The 23738-nt window shown below is 34.8% G+C and overlaps 5 protein-coding genes and 2 pseudogenes across 5 annotated transcripts; all 7 read right to left on the bottom strand.

Annotated features, from left to right (window-relative positions):
- Nucleotides 1-253: 253 nt before the first annotated feature.
- On the bottom strand, nt 254-2503 carry LOC18018215 (UPF0664 stress-induced protein C29B12.11c). The gene is made up of 6 exons (XM_006399616.2): nt 2361-2503; nt 1499-1694; nt 1193-1304; nt 985-1056; nt 650-879; nt 254-554 (listed from the first exon to the last, which is right to left on the bottom strand). The coding sequence occupies exons 2-6, from the start codon at nt 1606-1608 to the stop codon at nt 449-451; spliced, it is 630 nt and encodes a 209-aa protein (XP_006399679.1). The 5' UTR covers nt 1609-1694; nt 2361-2503; the 3' UTR covers nt 254-448.
- A 559-nt stretch (nt 2504-3062) lies between these two features.
- On the bottom strand, nt 3063-7237 carry LOC18018214 (NADP-dependent malic enzyme 2). The gene is made up of 19 exons (XM_006399615.2): nt 6958-7237; nt 6585-6705; nt 6419-6493; nt 6173-6324; nt 5970-6075; nt 5795-5860; nt 5601-5696; nt 5426-5497; nt 5239-5322; nt 5047-5145; nt 4906-4953; nt 4766-4819; nt 4575-4673; nt 4376-4465; nt 4210-4287; nt 4022-4096; nt 3831-3921; nt 3492-3620; nt 3063-3348 (listed from the first exon to the last, which is right to left on the bottom strand). The coding sequence occupies exons 1-19, from the start codon at nt 7098-7100 to the stop codon at nt 3260-3262; spliced, it is 1767 nt and encodes a 588-aa protein (XP_006399678.1). The 5' UTR covers nt 7101-7237; the 3' UTR covers nt 3063-3259.
- A 3119-nt stretch (nt 7238-10356) lies between these two features.
- On the bottom strand, nt 10357-11695 carry LOC18018213 (annotated as a pseudogene).
- A 1047-nt stretch (nt 11696-12742) lies between these two features.
- Nucleotides 12743-15077, bottom strand: LOC18018212. The gene is made up of 7 exons (XM_006399613.2): nt 14964-15077; nt 14774-14860; nt 14430-14618; nt 14187-14345; nt 14028-14081; nt 13298-13429; nt 12743-13182 (listed from the first exon to the last, which is right to left on the bottom strand). The coding sequence occupies exons 1-7, from the start codon at nt 15051-15053 to the stop codon at nt 12787-12789; spliced, it is 1107 nt and encodes a 368-aa protein (XP_006399676.1). The 5' UTR covers nt 15054-15077; the 3' UTR covers nt 12743-12786.
- An 839-nt stretch (nt 15078-15916) lies between these two features.
- On the bottom strand, nt 15917-16710 carry LOC18018211 (caffeoylshikimate esterase). Its single transcript, XM_006399612.2, has 2 exons — nt 16579-16710; nt 15917-16500 (listed from the first exon to the last, which is right to left on the bottom strand). Exons 1-2 carry the CDS (start codon nt 16642-16644, stop codon nt 16066-16068), a joined length of 501 nt encoding a protein of 166 aa, XP_006399675.2. The 5' UTR covers nt 16645-16710; the 3' UTR covers nt 15917-16065.
- A 715-nt stretch (nt 16711-17425) lies between these two features.
- LOC18018210 lies at nt 17426-19669 on the bottom strand (annotated as a pseudogene).
- Nucleotides 19670-20501: 832 nt separating this feature from the next.
- Nucleotides 20502-22551, bottom strand: LOC18018209 (monoacylglycerol lipase). The gene is made up of 7 exons (XM_006399610.2): nt 22067-22551; nt 21898-21936; nt 21734-21804; nt 21565-21629; nt 21355-21444; nt 21164-21256; nt 20502-21085 (listed from the first exon to the last, which is right to left on the bottom strand). Exons 1-7 carry the CDS (start codon nt 22468-22470, stop codon nt 20651-20653), a joined length of 1197 nt encoding a protein of 398 aa, XP_006399673.1. The 5' UTR covers nt 22471-22551; the 3' UTR covers nt 20502-20650.
- Nucleotides 22552-23738: the final 1187 nt, after the last annotated feature.

The raw sequence follows: 23738 nt of genomic DNA, 5'->3' as shown, positions 1-23738 counted from the left end.
TCCTCATTTAGTAGTTTACTCTGTGTATAAACGACGCAAGTAACTTTACTTCTTGTTTAAATTTCAAATTCCCAATCGGTTTATATCGTCAATAGTACTATGCTGTGTATACGGATTCTGTAACTAAATTATATCGACGTTTTTTATTTGACTTGAAAGGACTTGACTGATTGAGAAAGGAACCTTGACTAACATAATGGGTCAGAGTCTAGGCTAATCCGCCACACATCTGATCGCCTCATTTTCCGCAGTATAACCAAACCAAACTTTTACTTATAGAGAATCAAAGTTTAACAGATAAACCCACATCAAGTCTTTATCTTTTCTCATTACACAAAGTTGTTTTAGTTTTTTTTTTAACTTTAAACACACCATACAACGCGTTTGCTTATTTGCAACACTAATCTGTTGCTGTCTATGTACCCATCACTCTCATGTTTTGATATCATCAATGTTCCCCTGCATTCGAATGGTAGGCTCGCCGCCTCAGCTGAGATTCCCCTCCTGATGGCTGCTGCAGATATATCTTCGTTGGATCATTCGGATCCACGTACCTGCACATACACATATAACCACCATACACGACTCTCAGAAACATGATGTTTTTGATTGCTATCAAACACTTTTGGTTTGATTCAGAGGGACTTACGCATGTCTCATCATCTCATCAACCGGGGTTTGTGCAGCTTGAAGAGGATCAACACGTGGAGCTGCTGCCGCTGCTGCTTCTGCTGCTTGGTGCATTTGTCGATTGTATTGTCTCACTGATGATATGAGATTCAAGAAGAGAGGAACAAACGTCCCGCAGCCACCTTCTTTAAACAGGATCTTGAAACTGTGTGTTGAATATAGAGCTCTATGCTCGTTCTCTGGGACCACCTGAAAGTTTTATTACATGCCAAAAGGGTTGTAAATCAAATGCCTATGGTAGTTTTCTCGCAAAGGAAAATGAAAAAACACCCATTATAACTAACTTGTACTTACAGGCTCCACTTGTCCAGATATATTGTTGCAGTGGAATATTGGCTGGTTGAATTTCTCGGCGTGGATGTAAAGCTACAACATAGAGTAACGCATAGTCCATAAATTCCCAGAGCTACTATGTATAGCAGCATGCATGGATATATTCAATAGAAGTGTAATTGTGCCATGTAATAACCGAATAAGCGACAGACATGATAATATATCGTACCAGGGGCATGTCAAAAGCAACAAAGTTCTCAACAGGCTTGCTTGCAACAAAGACTAGCCGTATGTTAGACAAGTACATCACTCCCTTAGCCTTAACATGACCTCCATGTCCTCTGGATCAAACAAAAAAGAACGTCAGCAAAGTGTTTAAGACCTATATGGCTGTTTATTTATGGGAATTGTCTTCTTTACAAGAATATTATTGGTTCATAAACCCCCCGGCAGAGTAATTATCAAACCAAACCCACAGTCAAGAAAACACTGAAGCAGATCCAAAAAATGCAAGATAGGAGAAGGAAACACGAACCCAGGAATCTTGTCGACTTCGAACTCAACCCCATCTCTGACTAGAACAAACATTTCATTCACAAAGGGAATAGGCATCCCATTGGGTAGTAATTGGGGGTTTAGCGCCATGAACTGCAGTTTCAATTGATCAAGCCGGGTAAACAAATAATTAAATTCTTCTTCTCAAATCTCAATTCTTCCTTGCTGGTTAAAACCTGATCACCGGATAAAACATGTAAGACATTATTGATCATACAAATGAGAATGTGAACACATTTCAAAGAAACCTATTATCAAAAGTCAATTCAAAGGTTCATAAATAGAGGATAGGCTCAGCCAAAAACATGAAACATGAAACCCAAGATCACTTCTTCATAACTCAAGCGCATAATATACGTGAAACTAATATCGCCTCTATTACTCAATCCAAAGAAGCTCGTTCCAAAATATCAATTTGTAACCATAGATCGAACGAAGTAACCGCAACCGATTGAACATCCACTGATTATCGACTTCCAACTTCAGATATGAAAAATACATCCTTTCATTTTTACTCAGCATTAACAGGTTTATACAGAGCAATCACATTGAGATTTATCTGTTAAAAATCAAACCGCTCAAATAATTATACAAAACAATACCTTAGTTACAAAACGAGTTCCATAATAACTGACAGCCAAATCAATCCGCAAAGAAAGCATGTAATCTCATAATTAGAAAAGAATCAAAAATCTGAGAGCAATAAGAAAGCAGTCTCAGAGCGATCCAAGTTCAATTTCAAGCAAGCCAGCGCGCGTAATATCACCGGGAAAACAATTTCACCCGGCCTCCTGAAGACTACTACTTTCCGAGGAAAGCGAAGAATTTCTGTAAGAACATACCTTGATCGCCTGATATGGATTTGATCGGTGGAAGAGAATTTGGTGAAATTAGATTTTGACGAAGACGATTAAAAAAATGGAAATAAAGGGACGCGCGATCTGATTACAGCTTCTCGCTTGTTCCAGATGCAAGAAGATCCCGCGGTTAAAACAAAAAAACAAAACGTGTTTACCCTTAACAAATTTTAACCAGTAGTCCCTCAACTTATTTTGTGTTCCGATTTCGCCGCGCATAAAATTATTTAATCCAATTTCAACAACACTATATGGGCTTTTTTAAGCTTAATGCTCATGACTTCTCGGCCCATTGGGCATTTGTCTGTTTTTATCTATTTGAAGGGAGTTGCGTTAAGACAATTTATTGGACTGTTTTTCTTTTTCTTATTTCCGATTATGGTGATTTAGTTCTTAACAAGCTTTTCTGTTTTCTTATGAACATGTATGAAGTGTTTGATACAAAAATACTACTAGATATGATACCTCACTTAAGACCACATGGTTCCTAACATATAACATGATGCGGTTTTCACATCTTCTGGTTTATCAATTATGCAGTGGAAAATGCCAATTTACTACTTCATAGTGCAGTGCAAATAATAATTCCCCCCTCTAGTTTCAGGCCACAAGATACTAAAGATTCTTAAGATAACAAAGTAAGTTCCCATTAAGACTAGTAATTGTGTGGTGAAAATGTAGCTTTCTTAAGACAATAAATACTTGGTAAAATTAAATTTATTATTATTATTCCTCAAACAAGAAGCAAAGAAAAAAAAGAGAGTGTGCGCAAACATCATAATGCAGAACAAGTAGAAAACAAAAACAAGACAACAACAACACTTATACAAGCCTTAAGAACAATAAAGGTTGTTAATACAAGAATCTGCAGGCTTCTTAAAATTTTAACGGTAGTTTCTGTAGACAGGGCTGTACATGCAGCTCTCTGCAAACTTTACTAGATCCGCTGCACGCGGGAGGTTCGACGCCAATCCTATACACCACAAATACACATTATCAGCATAATTTATTTAAGTCAAGAACTTGTGCTTTAACAAAAAAAAAACAAAGAATAAAGAACTTGTGGTAGAGAGTTAAAGACAGTTGCATTGATGGAGGGAAATGAATAGAACTAACCGAGGTCATAGGTTTTAGCGGCGACATTGGCTGCAATGTTAGCAGAGATCTGTCTGATGTTTGAGAATGGCGGGTATATCAGACCGTTGGCGAAGTTCTCTTCTGTGACTTGGGCGGCCAATGCTTCAGCTGTTGATAGAACAGAGAGAGAGGAGACAGTTACAAAGAGTTTTATTGAGATCTTGTAGTGTCCTTCAGTTTCAAGAAGATGAAATAGACTCTTAAGTCTATATTCCAATGTTCTGTTTTGGGGAATGCTTGGATTCGGAGAAATGGAAAAATCTTGCAACATCTATGGTGTTGTGCATAGAAAAAGTTAAGGGAGTCATTAATACTTACAGGCTGCGAGGAGCATGTCATCACGGACACGAATTGCGCCGGACATGATCAAACCAAGGCCAAGACCCGGGAATATGTAACAGTTGTTTGCCTGAAGTGAAGTTTAGGGTTATGGAAATATGATGTGAGCATTCAGGTTGTCACAGAATTACAAATTGACAGGAGAAAAATATTATGGAAATATCACAAACCTGGCCAGGCAAGTAAGTTTTTCCATTGTACTCAACAGGATCAAACGGGCTTCCACTACCAAAGATTGCACGACCCTATTTTTAAGCACAAAATTAGTATCAGACTTGAGAGCCGCATCAAATTCAAAATTACAGTTTGTTATAATCAGGACATGAACCACATTCAGATGTCATAAGAGAGGAGATACCTTGCTCCATGTGTAAGCCTGTTCTGCAGTACACTCAGCTTGAGAAGTAGGGTTTGAAAGAGCAAGAATCAACGGTTTCTGTAAGGCAACACCAATTAAAACCAGCATAAGAATCGCATAGATACCTTATTTTTTGAGAAATCAGAGAGGAAGAACAAGAAGAAACCTCGTTGTTGGTAGCCATGGCCTCTACAACTTCCTTTGTGAAAGTCTGACCCACACCAGAGGTTCCAATGAGAACTGTTGGCTTGATTGCCTGTTTGACAAAGTTTCAACAAAGAGTGAATACAAGAATTAGAAAATCTAACACCAAGATTCTCTATTAATCAACCATCAAGCGATTTAAAGATGGGTTCATCGCGTACATTCACAGCACCAATGAGATCCTTGACAGGTTCGTGCTCATGCGCCCATGGCTGCTTGAAGTGCTGAAGCGATTCTTTGCGCGAGCTAACGATCAGTCCCTGCAAATAAATATTCAAAAGAGGAACATAAGTGATCAAGAACTGGTTACCTACAGAAGATAAGCCTGATTTTGGGTGGTTGCCAACAAAACCTTGGAGTCCACGAGCCAAATCTTCTTCCGGGTCTCATCGATGGGAGCTCCAGTCTAAAAAAACAACCAGGATAGGATCAATCACATATTCTTAGCCAGAAAACAGAGCAAATGCAAGAAATGTCCCACATTTTACTAACCTCTCTCGAAATCTTAAGAGCAATTAGCTCAGCGATACCGGTTCCAGCCTTTCAAAGAACCAAAGAGATAAAGCGTAAGCAGCAAAACATATATGCAAGAGAAATGATAAGCTTATAGAGTATAATGCTTATTGGTCTCACCTCTCCGGCACCCAAGAACAAGAAGGTATGGTCAGCCAGCTTTTTACCAAGCACTTTCTGAGCGGCAATAAGCCCAGCAAGCACCACTGATGCAGTACCCTGAAATCACGCAAGACAGAAACAAGTTCTTGATAACGTTAGCTCTCTGACACCTTGAACAAAAAAAAATCAATCTTGAGGAAAAGATGTTACCTGGATATCGTCATTGAAGACAAGATGAGTGGTGCTGTACTTGGACAGAAGGTCAAACGCATTGTGGTTTGCAAAATCTTCAAACTGAAAAGAAGAATATGTATGATATTATTATATATCTTAGAACCAATATCAAAAATTCAATACAACAATCATAGTTCTTAGCAGAAATGATCCTATGGCTCACCTGTACCAACACTTTCTCTCCATAGTTCTGCTTAACAGCGCACATGAACTCATGCAGAAACTCTGCATATTCCTGAAATCACAAAAAGAAACAAGCAGGCTTCTCAGTTTCTAAAATACTCATTTGAACTGGTTATAAGAAGACAAAAGCCATAATAGGAAAGAGATTAGTAAACCTGGCCAGTTGCCCTTCGCTGTTTAAGGCCGATGTAGAATTCATCATTTAGCAACTTTTGATTGTTTGTACCCACATCAATGGTGATTGGAAGGCACTGCATTTAAAAAACAGATTTTGCATTTTGTATCAAACGATAAAGCAGGCTAAATTTGAAGGCACACAAAACATTGTAGCTTTTGTTCCGGTGCTTACAGCTGATGGACGGATTCCTCCCAAAGCTGTGTAAAGAGAAAGTTTTCCCACTGGAATTCCCATTCCCTGGAAAAACAAATCACAATCGTTCAAACAGATGGTAAATGCATAAATTAGACACAAAATGTGGTCAAGTTTCAAGTGTTAACTCAAAAGGAACCATTTTATTAATTACCTGGCAACCAAGATCTCCCAGACCAAGAATCCGCTCACCGTCAGTAACAACGATGACTTGGATCCCTCTCTGAGGCCAGTTCTTCAACACTTCAAGAATCTTGCCCCTAAAGACCATACGTAAACTTTAGTATCTCAAAGAAAACAAAAATAGAATAGCGACCTGGCGAAAAGAGAAAGAGAATACTAAATTAGAAAACACACTTCTCTTTCAAGCTGATGTAGAGACCCTGTGGCTTCCTGAAAATGCTCCCATACTTCTGGCAAGCCTCACCAACTGTTGGTGTGTACACTACTGGAAGCAACTCCTCCACGTTATCAATCAAAAGCTTATAGAACAACCTCTCGTTCCTTTCCTGCAAGATTCACAAAACGTAAATAAGCCACCAGCTGACCAAAAAATAAAAAACTAAGTAAAGTGAACACACATTCGAAAGAACAATCAATCACCTGAAGATCCATCAGGGCCATGTAACGCTGTAGAGGTACAGTGTACTGGCGGAGATTGTGCATCAGCTTTCTCTCCTAAATAATCAACCACAGATCACAAGTTAACACAAACAAGCCCAGATCAATAATTAAAGATCAATGGGTTATATTCAAAACTCAAGGTCACCTGAACATCCTGAGTTAAAACAACAGGGGGAAGAAGACCAGTTAGGTAATGTGCATCTCTTTCTTTGTCAGTGAATGCAAGTCCCTTGTTGTATCGCGGGTCACGCATCAACGTGGAGCCACTGAAAACATTTTCATTTACGCTTTAACAACAAGAAAAAAAGCAGTTTCATATTTCACAGAAGAAGTTTCTTGGCTCCTAAGTTAGTTTGAGCAGCTAACAAAGCGAAATTCTACTTGAAAGCAAGCAGCTTTTACTTTAGCTAAATCTCAAGAGTTTCTTTTAGATCAAAGTGAAACAAAAGGCCCCTCCAGAAAAAAAAGAAAAAGAAAAAAGAAAACAGAGGATGAGAACAAGGTCGTTGATGGCTCACCTGGCGACGGAGGTGACCCAAGGAGTGACGAGCTGATCCAACGTGGCCAAATCCTCACCGTAGACGTCGGAAATCCCACCTCCGACGCCGGATCTGTTATCGGCGACATCGTCGCAGGGTAACTCAGCCAGAGCACTTCCCATATCTCTTTTACGAGCTGAAACAAGACAAATCTGGAAACAAACAGAACGATGGTTGGAAGCAAAGCTTTACGAAAGTAAATTGATCAGCTTAGTGAAATTGTATTATTATTGAGTTGGAAGATATTTTTGGTGGATGTAACACATAAGAGGATGATAGTGTTATTATATAGGAGGAAGGAAAATGACCCATTCTTTTGAAATTTATAAAATGACAAAAAGTAAGAAAAATTCGATCAAAATGTCAAAACGAGAAGAAGAAGGTGGACGAAGTCACCCCTCCGTGTAGGTCCCTCTCTTCATCCATTTACCTCTTTTGCCTCTTTTTCGTGTAATATTATTTTATCTCGTTTTTTTCGTTTATTCTATTTAGACAACTTTCCCTTTTTAAAAAGACCAATTTGTTTTTTTTCCACAACCACTCCACTATAAACAATTTCATCTCAGTCTATATATTATAGCAAGTGTGTGAGCATTTCATTTAAAAAATAGCGGACCAAAATTAGATGCGGTCTTTTGAAAAAAAGTTATAATCTGAATTAGTTGTTCTAATAAAATACATTGTGAATATTTCGGATACTCAATCTTATATCAAAAACATGCTTCCTTACTCATTAAAACATATCAAACTGTCACAAATATGTCAGATAATTCGAGTCGCATATATATAGGTAAAGTTAGTAATCCATTTATGTGACTAAAATTTGTAAGCTTTTTTTATCTTGATAAAGATACGTTGTAGATTTGTTTTTATAAGTAAATAATATGGATTTGAGAAAATATGATAGAATCATAGAACTAGTGTCCGTTAAATATGTATGCATCATCTTACAGGTAAATGCAAAACAAAACAAAAAATCGTTGATAGGATCACAAGACAGAGAAAACAAAACACAATAACTGGATATGGGGCTTTTGTAAACTCAGTGCGATAGTATATTCTGAATTTTTATATACTTAAATTAATTAGATGCTCCTTTTCCCCTTTATTTAATTGATGTTAATTAAAACAAATAAACATCAAATATTTTGACCCAAAAAAAAAGACAAATAATAACAATTGTATTCAGCGATAAAAGCATTGAAAACAATTATTGTATCTGAGGCTGCGGAGATGTGTCAAAGGATCAAATTTGGCAGCCATTTCGGACCCCAGTTTGAATATATTAAAATACATATATGTATCAACAGGATATTTATTCTTCTATGTTTTACAGGATATTTGTTCTTCTATCGAATAAACTATTACATAAACCCACGTGGAATAAATCCCGAACTGTCATAATCAGTCTATGTCAGTAATTTTAGTCTAGTCTTTTTTTCTTTTAAATTAGCGGTTATGGATATAGATTGATAGTGCTTGAATTAAAAAAAATATTCATAACTCATAACGACATATGCTAGCTTTTAAAATTAGTTTTTCTTTGCAACATTTCAACAATTCATTGGCATATCTGAAAGCAATGTGGTGTGGTTTCCCTTTCCCAAAATTGTAGCTGCTCGGCTTTTAGTGTTTCTCTCTGACTTTTCAGTTGACCAAAATATTTGTTTCTCCTATTTTCTTGTGTTCATAACAAAAGTAAACTAATATGGACCAAACACGCGTTTATAGTCGATAAAAGCTCATTTTCTAGAACATAGACGGAATCATCTACTCTAAAAAAAAAAAATTCTCCACCAACTCCTACCTTTTCACTATTTACCTTTTCTATTTCATATGTTTTTTGGTCAAGGTTGAGCCCTTTAATAATATTATTAAGTTATTATAATATTTCATCAAATTATAACTAAATAGAAGATATAATATAAAACGTACATTTGTTTTTCTCTATATAATATAACAAATACAAATATTTTTATATATAAAGGTACATAAATTTAAACCAAAGAACCGATTTTTACACATGCTCGATTTAGATTTTGATTGTCTGGAGTGGAATTAGAACATGTATGTTATATTTGTATCATTTGCTTTCTTGTTATTTTTGGTTACAGATAGAATGAGCATATTTACTATTCTGAAATAAGTGAAAACCGGACGCAGAGATGAAATCGACTTTTGAACCGGGCTCAACCGAATATCGGTCTTCACCAGAACCAGCAAAAATTAAGAATTAGACCATTTGGCATTTGACGATAGTGAAGATTAATAAGTTACTATGGGTTTAAAGCCCACTAAAAAAGAATGGAGACGGCCCAAATAACTTGTAGCCATCGTCGTCTTCTCCAAAAGTAAGTTACAGAGTAAAGCTTTTTCCGCACGGAATCTAGAGTGGGTTTCAGTACAGAAATACGTCGGATTTTGGTTTAAAAAGCACTTTTTACTATATTAGGCTGAATTTGGAAACCCTACGTTCCTTCATCTGTTGAAAATTTTCGATCGTCGATGACAGTCGTTTATATAAAATGGTGGAATTGTTTGGAAAATTTCCAAAAGAAAAAAAAAAAAAAGAATGGCTGGTTTATTCCAAATCCCCCAGCTCAGTCTTCAAATCGTCGTTCTACTATTGGTGATTTTGGGAGTGTTCGTGTTTGTTTTGATGATCGCCGGTGTATTCTGGTGCAGGGAGCGATTCCGACCGAATAAGGGTTATCCAGTTTCAGCGATTTCTATACAGTTGGCTGATCTCTAGTTGAGTCTTTCTCTCCCGCCTCTTTTCTCTATCTTCTTTCTCTTTAAAGCTCTATCAAATGCTTTTAACATTTCGGTGTTTTTTCAGCAAAAAATAAAAACTGTCAGGTGGTTTCGTTGTTCTTCGTGAAGAGTTTATCGCTGTGACAGGATGCTCTCGTTCACCATTTCGATTTTCGTCAAATTGGGTATCTCCATTTTCCTTGTGTCGTTTATGTATTTCGTCTTTCGGCCCGAATCATAAATTAATAAGAAAAAATATTTCTCTATTTATCTTTGTGTTTCCTCTGACTCTCTAAATACAATGATAAACCATATTTGCTACTGTAGAATTGTGCTTATTTTTTGTTATGCATGAAATGCCTAAGAGCAACCTCATTGGTAAACCCCTTATAAGATTCATCCAAAATATTTTATTAATAAAATTTTGAGATTCTCAAATTGGTGAACCTCATCTATTTTGATCCTCCATTGGTAAATTTCTGATGGAGTTCTTAGGAAAAAAAAAAAAAAAATTAAGTTAAATTTGGAAATAATTATTATGTTGATATTAATTTTAAACATTAGCATTACATTATTAAAATACATAGACAATAGAGAAATTGAGAACATATGATAAAAATATTTTTTTAGTTATATGGAGTTTAATCCTTGCAGTGATGCAAAACAATCCTTGCAGCAGCTCCAATATCCACAAGACCTCCCTTTTTAAGCTTACCCCTTACGGTGGCAACTTTATAAAGAAAATCATCAACTGATTCAAAGCTCGGGATTTTGTACAGAGTCACCAGCATTTGTGTGGAACAAAGCTTGAGGACAATCACTCGTCTGCAAAAGATTGCTTGGTTTTGATGCCTTGGATGATTTCCAACCCAAGTTTGATCTCTGTTCCTGGGTACTACATTTGCTAAGGCAACAGCTGGAAATTCTTCCCTAAGGTACTTAAGCCATTTCTCAGCAGCCTCTCGGAGAACAAGATCTAAACAAAGAGAACCCGTTACATAAAGTAATGATACCACCCGAAGGAAACATAAACTTATTATGTCCACAAGCAAAGACTTGTAAAGAACTTACCAATCTTGTTAAGCAGCAATACAAGGTGTTTATTGGGACCAGCTTGCATCACCATCCTCTCCATGTCGGTACAACGCGAGCCAAGGGGATCACGGGCATCAAGAACCTCCAGTATAGACATCAGACAGTTCAATGACTTTAACAAGCTCCTTGTAGAAAGCCCTCTCCGAGTTATCTATCAAACAGATAGACATCAGTGAATGTAAAGGTAGACTGAAATCACATAAACGTGTGGAGAAGATATCCAAATCAAAGCACAATAAGACTCACCTCGAACATTGACAACTCTAGTTGAGTCATCTCCGCTCTTCCCCTCTCCATACCCTTCTTCCGTCTTGGTATCATCATCATCCTCAACGAAACCAAGTTTCCTCTTTTTGGCCTAAAACGATTTAATTAGAGAGATGAGAACAAAAACAGCACTTAAAGAATAATTCTTACGAGAAAATCAATCAGCAAAACATGGAAAATGATATCCATCGTCAATCAACCAAAAACCAGAAGACACATGACAAGTCTTTAACAACTCTGACCTAAAATTTAAGTGAAATGATCATTGAAAAGAACCAGAAGATTGCCTATGCTACAGAATTTCATAGATTGGAGCTACAAAGTTTGAGAATGATGATACCCTTTCTTTTCGGGCGACTTTCTTCTGTTCGATCTCTTCGAGGGCACGTGCACGTCGAGCTTCTAAGGCCTTGAGCTCCTGTTCCTTGAATGGCCAGTCACTGGGAATACCTGGGTCCTTCTCTGCTCTTGGTTTACGGTTAAGCCCGAGCTTCTTAGCATCCTTTGCTTTCTCCTTGTGGTGCTCCTTCACCTTTCTCAAGACCTTGTGCTTCTGCTTCAAGTTTACTCTCTTACTCTTGATCTCTGCAAAACAGTCGCAACATCAAACAATCATTAAAGACCGAGTAAAATCCTGAGCTGATTTCAGTTCATCGGCGAAGACAAACCCAAAACAGAGATTTTATTGAGCTGATTTCAGTTCATCAGCCACCGATTTGTCGCAGATTGATATCGCCGGTGGAGAGGATTTTTTTGCGGAGAAAACAAAGAGCAGATAAAATGTTTTCTTCCATTCTGGGTCTATCGCTAAGAGAGAGAAGGGAAAAAAGCAACCAATCCTACCAAGCCACGTCACGGACGAACTCCATCAAAATCGGTTCTAAAAGTTGTTCGGGAAGACCGGATTCGTCAAAATAAAAAGCTTTTCTATTTAAATTAAATACAAAAAGTCGATGAACTTCATCGGTGAACCCTTAAGAGCCGCCCGATGGAGATGCCCTAAGAATAAGAGTAGTAGCAGTTCTTTAAAGAAGCTACCACAAGAAGTAGAGAAACATGCAATACAACAAACCAACCCAGTTCCAAAAAAACCCGTTAAATTACAGTGTAGAGATAGAAATTGATGAGATCTTTGGTGGGAGAAAGAAACAGAAGCCAGAGCTCGAGAAATCTCAGACCAAAGCAGATATAGCAAAGAAAGAGGGGAAAAGATATGGGCTTGACGGGTTCAACAACAACCCAAATACCAGACCCAATAAGAAAACCGAGGACGATCTACTAGTGTAGAGATATATACAAGGCCTTTACTGGTGACAGGGGCAGAGATATACTTATTGGGAAGTTGGGGCCTATACATTGTAAAATTTCATTAGCTTAGTTGTCAAAAGTAGCATTCTTACTCATCTTTACTTACATCACTTAGAAGTATCATCGATTAAATAAACATGTATAATTAACAAAAAGAATTTGCAACTGAAATGATGCATTAATTCAGTTACTAATGAGATGATCATATACCAACTTTGTACCACCACATAAAATATTAAAATTATAGATCATATGTCGAAAAAAAAGTTTTCCTTCATACTTATAAGATTTAAATACTTGAACATGAAACCTTTAGTCCAAATTATTCATTATAATTAAGGGTCCCTATAATTAATAACCAAACACATATTTTTTTTAATAGTTTTAGATTCCACAAGAATCTCCTCCCGGTCCACCATAAGTGAACAAGTTGGATACTTTGAGGAAATATTTGGTCTTTCCATCTCTTAAGCCATAACATTTGTCGCTGTCTAATATTTTTTCTAACTTATATTTGTCACTTCCTTTGAGTTTAAAGTCAGAAGTTATGATTACAAGGCTTTTAACACGTGCAGACTCATCCTCATTTTTCGTTGGTAGGTGACCATTACCCATTGGAGGACTTATACCAGAAGGAGAAGATTGGACTGCTCCTGTAACTCCAACCATGTCCACACTTTTATCTATAAGATCAAATAGCTCTTTCGGCCAGTAACCAACATTTACATCTGGTTTAAGGTATCTCACATCTGTTGTCCACCAATGTCCTGTTTCTTTATCCTTTTTTTGTAAATATATATATATATATATATACACATGTATAAAAAAACATACATGTTAGATTTGATATATCATGTAATACATATATATATATAGTTTGTAAAAATGCGAATACCTGTTGAATACTAGTATAAACACCCACTTCTCCTTTGCGTGGATAAGGATAAGGCATACTTAACATATCGGTTTTTGAGACTTGAACAAAACCAGGACATACTGTATTATAACAACCAGCTCCATTGGCACCCTATCAGTATTTAATTCCAATATATCAATATAATCTATACGATAACTGAAAAAAAAAACTAGTTAAAATCAATGTAGATTAAAAGATGGAAACAAAAAACACATATTTAAAGAATAACTAAATATAAAGATGTATCACCATAAATTTATTTTAGATTTTAAAATGTTGTCTAAGATGCTAACTACACCATTCATGTCTTTTTCTTTTTTAGGTCAACATGCATATTCCAATTAATTAATTTTAATGGTTAACCAAATAAAAGGAACATTGATCAGAAAACAAGAATCAAAAGTGTGAAAATATAGCACTATGTGCCAAGTGCCGTACAGTTATATGTGCCGACTAAGTTTAACATTCAAATCCAGAAGAAAATGAACATTCAAAGCCGTTTTAGAGTTTTTTTAAATCTAATTTCACATGCTATATATATTTTTTTTCAAATGTTCTTTATGAAACAAAAGAAATTAAATTGTTATTAACACACTTAACAATGGTTTAACATATCTTTTGTACTTAGTTTTGTTTTTACTTTTTTTATGGCTAACTAGGATTTTATAAAGAATGTGAACAATATGTATATATGTATCGATACATATACCTTCCAAAACCCGTAACTCCATGTACGTCCGTCACCAAATAAACTTGGATTCACCTGCGCAGAAAATCAGTGCATTTTTAAATTATTTTATATAGAAAAAGATAATATAACACCAGCATCAAAATTACATTCAATAATTTTTTTTCAAAAACAAATTACCATCCAACCGGTTTGGATAGAGTTCTTTTTATTGTTGGTTCCGCTTCCTACATATATGTTAGTATAAGAAACTTGATCTTTACTAATATTCAAATCATGCAAGCTCATCCAAGCTGCCAAACCACGGTAACCTTGACCTTGTGAATTAACTCCAGCGAACTTCAAATGTCCAAACAAATATATCATAAGTATTTTTATGATATACATCTTCATAATTTAAACAATTAAAGTAGATTTGTTTACATGTGTTCCATGACTTTCAGCAGTGAGTGGATTAAAGTGTTTTTCTGCCCAATATTGAGCATTCGCAGCATATTCTTTTGTGTTCCTCAGTATAGGAACTGTTCCATTTGGACATTCGATAATTTTGTTGCTTTTACTTTCACCTCTAATATTATTTTTTGGTTTAGAGATCGAAAAAGATGGTTCCATCTGTTCAAAATTATATTGTCACGATAGATACATAATGTGAAAACTAAACTTTACTAGACATTATCCAAAAAGCTTTTTGCACAAAACAATATTTTACATGAATTGAATAAAGTTTGGAAAATAACATAAATAGGTTTTGATAAAAAAAAAAATACCTGAATTTTATGATTTTGGAGTAATGGATGAAGTAAGGAAGGTTGTTTATATATATCCACACAATCATATATCATTTTCTCATTTAACTATAAAAAAAATATTCGTAATCAGAACCATAAATCATTATACATAATCTTAGTATGAGATTTGAATGTCTGTGTATATGTATGCATTATTTTTTTAATTTACCTTAAAACTTTTTATATTTTTGATGGATTCTCTAGATTGAACCACATAAATTATGAATATGAATGCAACAAGTCTCAGAATAAAATCCATAGATTATATATTCGAAGTTTTCTTGATAATATTTTTGTTAGATCTACATTTTCATCCTTTAGGTATTTATAATTGTTAAGAAGTTCAATTCATGTCTTTTCCTCTTTACAAAAATTTTATTTTATTTTCTTATTTATGGTTTTTATTAATAATAATATCATATAAATAGATTTAAAAAAAAAGTTTGATAATCATATAATAGAAAACAAATTCACTTTTTACATGTGTCCATGGGAGTTTTACAGTCCACTTGGATTTTTTTAAAAAGGGATATTAATCAAACACTAATGTTCTCAATCTGTTTGTTTTTCAATGTTTGCATCATTATTTAATAATTTATTATGTTTAGATATCATCATATATATATATATAAAATAAATATTTTCTATCTTTTATTGGCCCCATGTAAATTTTTTTAATAAAACAGTATCAACCCACGTAGATTTTATTTTGACCGACCTAGATTTTAATTTATAATGTGTATATTGCATTGTTGACAAAAACATTTTTACTATCTCTATATTGGTCCACTTTTATTTTAACAAACACTCTTTAAATCCACCCAGATTTTTTATAAGAAAATAAATATACTCATTTATTTGATTAATTTTTGTATAGGTTCTTGGTTTAGTTCTTAAGTTTTAGATTTTTATTAAATGTTCAATTTTAGATTACTTCATTTTGTTTAGTTTTAATATACAAAGAAAAATATATAATCTCTTCGTAGTCGTCTCTTCTATTAGACTAGTCCACTTGGCATTTAGAATCTGCAATTAAATTTGATTAGCTGTTATGGGAGTTTTTTTTTTCAAAATATTGTTCTAGATTTCATTTTCCGATTTTTTTTTTAGAACTATCGAGAATTTTGGCAACCCAATAACCAAACAATTCATAGATATTAAACCATTGTATTGTATGTATCTCCTACACTTGGTTTCTGAGTTTGGAATCACATAATTAGTATCCCAACTACCTAGACAAGAAGAAGACCTCTGATGTCTCGTCTGATCTTTTACCAGAGGCCAGCGGCTGATCCGTTAACATCGTCGAGCCGCTTCATCATCCAATCTATGATATCACGACCAACATCCTCTCGCTCGGGTTCAAAGAGAAGGTCGTGTAAGAAACCATCGTAGAGTTTGATGTCTTTGAACACTGATGGTGCCTGATTATACAAGTCTTGTGAAGCTAGTGGATCAGTGACTTTATCCTCTGTACCATGGAGGACAAAGAAAGGCACCGTAACAGATTTGAAGTTCCGGGTCAAGTAGGCTGTTATGCGGAGAATCTCATGGCCAGTTCGGACTCTTATGGGGCCGGTGTAGACTAACGGGTCAGAGTACTTGGCTAAGAGAGCTTCAGGGTCTCTTGAGACAGGAATGCCTCTCTTGTTTGCTCCTTTGAATTGGAACCTTGGGGCGACCAACGAGAAGAATGGAGCAATCGCCTACAAAAGAAACATAGTATGACTTAATGAATGATCGATCACCTACTAACATTTTCCAAAGCATCTAACTCGATTTACCCCGACAATAGGATGAGCAGGTTTGACACGAAGTGCAGGCGATGTTAGGACAATACCGGCTAACATATCTTCGATCGAAGGTGATGAAGCCGCCTACAAAAGACAAGCCAGACCATAAATCACTAATATAACAATATCAAACAAAAATTTTTTTTAAAAAAAAAACAATTCTTGATTAAAAAAACCAGTTGTGCTAGGCCCCATTATAAAATATTTTATGATGTTTTTTTTTATGGATGGCCATGACCCCTCGTCCTCCTTGTCCCTTCTGACTGCATTTGTATATAACTGTTGTAAGATGATAATTCTTAGAAAAAGAAGGCAACAAAACAAAACAAAAAAGATGATAATTCTTTTTAACTGTTGTAATTCTGAGTGCATTATCAAAAAAAGATGATAATTATTTTTCTTTTTTGTTCAATTCTTCTTCACTAAAATTTAACTTACTACAATCAGCCCACTAAGAGCCTTTTTGGCTAAAAGGTCAGCCCTGCTATTAGCCACTCTGGAAATGTAATTGAATCAAAGTCAGAAGTGAGACTTCAGGTAGCATTAAATTTGTCCCGACTTCCGTCCTAATCAAGTACACATACTTACATCACTTAGAAGTATCGATTAAATAAACATGTATAATTAACAAAAAGAATTTGTAGCTATGCATTAGTTCAGTTACTAATGAGATGATCATATATATACCAACTTTGTACCACCACATAAAATATTAAAATTATAGATCACATGTCGAAAAAAAGGTTACCTTCATACATATAAGATTTAAATGCTTTAACATGAAACCTTTACTCCAAATTATTCATTATAATAACCAAAACATAACTTTTTAATAGTTTTAGATTCCACAAGAATTTCCTCCAGGTCCACCATAAGTGAACAAGTTGGATACTTTGAAGAAATATTTGGTCTTTCCATCTCTTAAGCCATAACATTTGTCGTTGTCTAATATTTTTTCTAACTTATATTTGTCACTTCCTTTGATTTTGAAATTAGAATCTATGATTTTAACGCTTTTAACGCGTGCAGACTCATCCTCATTTTTCGTTGGTAGGTGACCATTACCCATTGGTGGACTTATACCAAAAGGAGAAGACTGGACTGCTCCTGTAACTCCAACCATGTCCACACTTTTATCTATAAGATCAAATAGCTCTTTCGGCCAGTAACCAATACCTACATCTTTTTTAAAGTATCTCACATCTGTTGTCCACCAATTTCCTGTTTCCTTATCCTTTTTGTAAATATATATATATACACATATATAAAGAAACATACATGTTAGATTTGATATATCATGTAATACAAATACATATATATATACAGTTTGTAAAAATGCGAATACCTGTTGAACACTAGCATAAACACCTAGTTCTCCTTTGCGGGGATAAGGATAAGGCATACTTAACATATCGGTTTTTGAGACTTGAACAAAACCCGGACATATTGTATTATAACAACCAGCTCCATTGGCACCCTATCAGTATTTAGTTCCAATATATCAAGATAATTTATACGATAACAGAAAAAACTAGTTAAAATTAATGTATATCAAACGATAGAAACAAAAACACATACTTAAAGAATAACTGACTAGTTAAAAAAAAAAATAACTGACTAAGTATAAAGATGTATCACCCATAAATTTATTCTAGATTTTAAAATGTTGTCTAAGATGCTAACAACACCATTCATATCTTTTTCTTTTTTGGTCAACATGCATATTCAAACTAATTAATTTGTTGGTTAACCAAATAAAAGGAACATAGCTCAGAAAGAAAAAATCAAAAGTGTAAAATATAGCACTATTTACCATACAGTTATAAGCGCCGAACAGCTAAGTTTAACATTCAAACCCGGAAGAAAATGAACATTCAAGCTGTTTTAGAGTTTTTTAAATCTAATTTTACATGCTCAATAAATATTTTTCAAATGTTCTTTTATGAAACAAAAGAAATTGTTATTAACACACTTAACAATGGTTTAACATATCTTTCGTACTTATTTTTATGGCTAACTAGGATTTTATAAAGAATGTGAACAATATGTAGATGTATCAATAGATATACCTTCCAAAACTCGTAACTCCATGTACGTCCGTCACCAAATAAACTTGGATTCACCTATAAACTTAATGCATTTTTAATCAATGTATATAGAAAAAGATAAAATAACATTAACATCAAAAGTAAATTCAATAATTTTTTTCTCAAAAACAAATTACCATCCAACCGGTTTAGATAGAGTTTCTTTTGTTGTTAGTTCCACTTTCTACATACATGGCAGTATATGAAACTTGATCTTTACTAATATTCAAATCATGTACGCTCATCCAAGCTGCCAAACCACGATAACCTTGACCTTGTGAGTTAACTCCAGCAAATTAATTCAAATATCCAAATTAATATATCATAAGTATTTTTATAATATCCATATTCATAATTTAAACAATTCAAGTAGATTTGCTTACATGTGTTCCATGACTTTCAGCAGTGAGTGGATTAAAGTGTTTTCCTGCCCAATACTGAGCATTTGCGACGTATTCTTTTGTGTTCCTCAATATAGGAACTGTTCCATTTGGACATTCAATATTTGTTTTGCTTTTACTTTCATCTCTAGCTTTATTTTTTGGTTTAGAGATGGAAAAAGATGGTTCCATCTATTCAAAATTATATTGTCACAATAGATACATAATGTGAAAACTAAACTTTATTAGACGTTATCCAATAAGCTTTTTGCACAAAACAATATTTTACATGAAATGAATAAAGTTTGAAAGGTAACAGGAATAGGTTTTGATAAAAAATACCTGAATTTTATGATTTTGGAGTAATGGATGAAGTAAGGAAGGTTGTTTATATATATCCACACAATCGTATATAATTTTCTCATTTAACTGTTCCATAAATCAATATATATATATATATATAATCTTAGTATGAGATTTGGATATGTATATATATATATATGCATTATTTGTCTTTCAATTTACCTTAAAACTTTTTATATTTCTAACGGATTCTCGAGATTGAGCCACAGAAATTATGAATATGAACGCAGCAAGTTTCAAAACAGAATCCATAGATTAGATATTTTCAAAGTTTTCTTAATATTTTTTTTTTGTTAAATCTATATTTCCATCCTTTAGGTATTTATAATTGTTAAGAAGTTCAATCTCTGTCTTTTTCTCTTTTCAAAATTTTTATTTTATTTTCTTATTTATGGTTTCTATTAATAATAATATCAAATAAATAGATTAAAAAAGATTAATAATTATATAATAGAAAACAAATTCACTTTTTACATGTGTTCATGGGAGTTTTTCAGTCCACTTGGCTTTTAAAAAAAGAAAGATATTAATCAAACACTAATGTTCTCAATCTGTTTGTTTTTCAATGTTTGCCATCATTATTTAAAAATATATTGTGTTTAGATATCATATATACATAAAATAAAGATTTTCTATCTTTTATTGGCCCAATGTAAATAATTAATATAACAATATCAACCCACCTAGATTTTAATTTATAATGTGTATATTGTTGTTGACAAAAACATTTTACTATCTCTATATTGGTCCACTTTTATTTTAACAAAAACTCTTTTAATCCACCCAGATTTTTTATAAGAAAATAAATATACTCATTTATTTGATTAATTTTTGTATAAGTTCTTGGTTTAGTTCTTAAGGTTTAGATTTTTATTAAATGTTCAAGTTTAGATTACTTCATTTTGTTTAGTTTTAATATACAAAGAAAAATATATAATCTCTTCATAGTCGTCTCTTCTATTAGACTAGTCCACTTGGCATTTAGAATCTGCAATTAAATTTGATTAGCTGTTATGGGAGTTTTTTTTTTCAAAATATTGTTCTAGATTTCATTTTCCGATTTTTTTTTTAGAACTATCGAGAATTTTGGCAACCCAATAACCAAACAATTCATAGATATTAAACCATTGTATTGTATGTATCTCCTACACTTGGTTTCTGAGTTTGGAATCACATAATTAGTATCCCAACTACCTAGACAAGAAGAAGACCTCTGATGTCTCGTCTGATCTTTTACCAGAGGCCAGCGGCTGATCCGTTAACATCGTCGAGCCGCTTCATCATCCAATCTATGATATCACGACCAACATCCTCTCGCTCGGGTTCAAAGAGAAGGTCGTGTAAGAAACCATCGTAGAGTTTGATGTCTTTGAACACTGATGGTGCCTGATTATACAAGTCTTGTGAAGCTAGTGGATCAGTGACTTTATCCTCTGTACCATGGAGGACAAAGAAAGGCACCGTAACAGATTTGAAGTTCCGGGTCAAGTAGGCTGTTATGCGGAGAATCTCATGGCCAGTTCGGACTCTTATGGGGCCGGTGTAGACTAACGGGTCAGAGTACTTGGCTAAGAGAGCTTCAGGGTCTCTTGAGACAGGAATGCCTCTCTTGTTTGCTCCTTTGAATTGGAACCTTGGGGCGACCAACGAGAAGAATGGAGCAATCGCCTACAAAAGAAACATAGTATGACTTAATGAATGATCGATCACCTACTAACATTTTCCAAAGCATCTAACTCGATTTACCCCGACAATAGGATGAGCAGGTTTGACACGAAGTGCAGGCGATGTTAGGACAATACCGGCTAACATATCTTCAATCGAAGGTGATGAAGCCGCCTACAAAAGACAAGCCAGACCTTAAATCAGGAAACACGGATTAAGCTTAAACAAAACAAAAATCTCGAAGTAAGCTTAAGAGGTATAAAGTAATTCACCTTTAAGACCACAGCTCCACCGGTAGAGTGACCAAAGAGGAAGCACGGGACGTCCGGATTCTCAGACCTAATCTTTTCCAAGAAAGCTTCCTGTAGAATTCAAAATCAGCACACTAAATCATCACTAGCTCAACATATTGGAACATTACTCTACTTTCATCTCCAAAAAAGCAAAAACAACTAATATTTATAAGATTGTGGAGAGCTTACGGTGTCGGAAACAACATAGTCAAGAGAAGGAACGTAGCCATGTAAACCATCGCTCCCACCGTGACCTAATTACAACGTTATGGACCAATCAATACGGCGACCTGTTCAGACTCACAGTTTCAGAACAAAGATGGAAACGAAAAGGAACAAAACAAGCTCGTCAACATACCAATCCAGTCCATTGCGTATACGCCCAAGTTACTCGAGTTTAGCTGCTTGGCGAATTGAGAATATCTTCCACTGCAAATCAAATGGATTCACAGGTTGAGGAATTATAGAGAGAATACATAGAAGAAGAAGAAGAAATTGATCCGAAATAAGATTGATTTTCACCTGTGTTCATTCAGGCCATGGATGATAATCAAAATTCCCCTGGATACAGATAAATTCACAATCCCAAGTCATTATCGAAATCAAGATTGAGTTTTCACACCTGATTAAAAACTTAATCGGAGAATTCTGATCGTGCAAGCAACGCATGCAAAACAAATCAAAGGCTTACCTAAGTTCGCCGGAAAGAGGCAACCACGACCTTGAGAATAAAGCGTTACCACGTCGGCCGTAGAACAGCGAACTGCTCCAACGAGAAGGGATTTCGCCGTCGCCGTCGCCGGAGATACCAAAACCCATCTCAACGCCTTCAGCCAAGGAGCGACGCCTAGCCGTGTCTTCCTCCTCCAGCTTCCACGCCATCTTCCGCCTCCACCGCCTCGAAGGAGCGGGATTAGCCTCCTCCTCCGGCGATGGAAGAGGCGAAACGCGGCGACGTGGACGGAGGAGGAGGAGAAGAGAAAGGAAGAGGGAGAGGACGAAGATGAGGCACTTCCGAAGCGTTTTCAAAATCGGGATTATACGATTGCTCGCGCCTGATGTCAATTGCTCCATTTCCGCCGACGATGACGCCATCGCCGATCAATTAGAATCTCAAATCGAAGAAGAACAAAAAAATGAATGAAGAAGAAGAAGAAGAAAGCGTGTATAAAGAAAAATGTCAGAAATTTTGGGGGAAATGGTGGGACTCCATTTATAGGGGTGAATACTTCAATGAGTCAAAAGGCGACAAAATTGCATTAATCTGATGCAACGCAGGATCGTGTGAGTCACCACGTGGTTGTATTTAATTGGTTGTTGAGCTAACGAGATATGGGTTGATGATCTTGATTAATACTAATATTTTTTTTAACGGTCAGGTCAGACCATTCGACGGTGCAGATTCGATGTTTCTGGGAAAGTTGGTCAGTAACCGTTGATGAGTTAGACGGAAGGAAGATTGGTCCGTTCCGACATTAATGATTAATTTATTAGTTACTCGCAGACTCGGCTTTGCTCGGCTCTAATGACAAAACCGCGTGTTGAGAAAATGGAGTAATTACTAATTAGTAATATTATTATTTTCCCAGATTCTGAAATTTATAATTAAAATTGATATTTAGTATATATGAATATGATTTATATGTCCCTAGATTTATTTCCAAACATGTTACATCAAGACTTTGTAAAAGCTGCTTAGTTCAATATATTTCAGTTGTTAAAAAAAAAGTATATATGAATATGATATGGGCTTGTATTTTCACTCTGTATTTATTTACTTCCTTCGTTTCATAATAAGTGTCCTATACATTTTACACAGATTAAAAAATTAATAAAATATATAAATATATTCTTAATTAATATACTTTTATAACATTTAATTACAAAGACTATTATCTTTAAATAAGAGATAAACAGAAAATAAAGGTAAAAAGTTATATTGAAAATGCAGAGTAAAACTTTTTTGAAACAAAAAATGAAATATAAAACGACACTTATTATGAAACGGAAGGAGTATATAGTTCTTAAATAATACGGCTGACACGAGAAAAGTATACCAAAAAAAGCCGAGCCAAAGATAAACTAATCATTAATTAATGGCTTAATAATTGGGATTTTGGAAGCATTGGAACGGATTGCCTAGACTATGACACTAGGCATTATCTTTACCAAGTGATTCATTTTCTTGTTCACCAATTCAAAGTCGCACGTCTTTTACAGATAACGATAGCTTTTTTCACACAAGTACTTATTAGTTGTTGCTTTCTTTGCCTATTAATTTTGGAATGTTTGATAAAAATAAATGGCAGGTAATGAGATATATGATACACACGATATTTGGAATGAAGCTGCCGCACGATCAG

Source organism: Eutrema salsugineum, unplaced genomic scaffold, assembly GCF_000478725.1.
Source record: "Eutrema salsugineum unplaced genomic scaffold, Eutsalg1_0 scaffold_2, whole genome shotgun sequence".
NCBI lineage: Eukaryota > Viridiplantae > Streptophyta > Magnoliopsida > Brassicales > Brassicaceae > Eutrema > Eutrema salsugineum.
Note: the sequence above shows the minus strand (reverse complement) of the source record. Positions and strands in the feature narration are given on the sequence as shown.

Coding starts and splice junctions, on each gene's coding strand:
- LOC18018215 (XM_006399616.2), bottom strand. CDS start 1,608: ATGGCGCTAAACCCCCAATTACTACCCAATGGGATGCCTATTCCCTTT. Junction 1,305..1,498: donor GAAGTCGACAAGATTCCTGG/GTTCGTGTTTCC, acceptor TGTTTGATCCAG/AGGACATGGAGGTCATGTTA. Junction 555..649: donor GATGAGATGATGAGACATGC/GTAAGTCCCTCT, acceptor GTGTATGTGCAG/GTACGTGGATCCGAATGATC.
- LOC18018214 (XM_006399615.2), bottom strand. CDS start 7,100: ATGGGAAGTGCTCTGGCTGAGTTACCCTGCGACGATGTCGCCGATAAC. Junction 6,325..6,418: donor TGGCCCTGATGGATCTTCAG/GTGATTGATTGT, acceptor TGAATCTTGCAG/GAAAGGAACGAGAGGTTGTT. Junction 4,674..4,765: donor TTTGGCTCGTGGACTCCAAG/GTTTTGTTGGCA, acceptor ATTTATTTGCAG/GGACTGATCGTTAGCTCGCG.
- LOC18018212 (XM_006399613.2), bottom strand. CDS start 15,053: ATGGATTTTATTCTGAGACTTGTTGCATTCATATTCATAATTTATGTG. Junction 14,346..14,429: donor CTGAAAGTCATGGAACACAT/GTAAACAAATCT, acceptor GGACATTTGAAG/TTCGCTGGAGTTAATTCACA. Junction 13,430..14,027: donor GGAGTTACGGGTTTTGGAAG/GTATATGTATCG, acceptor AAATACTGATAG/GGTGCCAATGGAGCTGGTTG.
- LOC18018211 (XM_006399612.2), bottom strand. CDS start 16,644: ATGTTAGCCGGTATTGTCCTAACATCGCCTGCACTTCGTGTCAAACCT. Junction 16,501..16,578: donor CTGCTCATCCTATTGTCGGG/GTAAATCGAGTT, acceptor TTTCTTTTGTAG/GCGATTGCTCCATTCTTCTC.
- LOC18018209 (XM_006399610.2), bottom strand. CDS start 22,470: ATGGCGTCATCGTCGGCGGAAATGGAGCAATTGACATCAGGCGCGAGC. Junction 21,445..21,564: donor ACTATGTTGTTTCCGACACC/GTAAGCTCTCCA, acceptor TGAATTCTACAG/GAAGCTTTCTTGGAAAAGAT. Junction 21,257..21,354: donor GTGGAGCTGTGGTCTTAAAG/GTGAATTACTTT, acceptor TGTCTTTTGTAG/GCGGCTTCATCACCTTCGAT.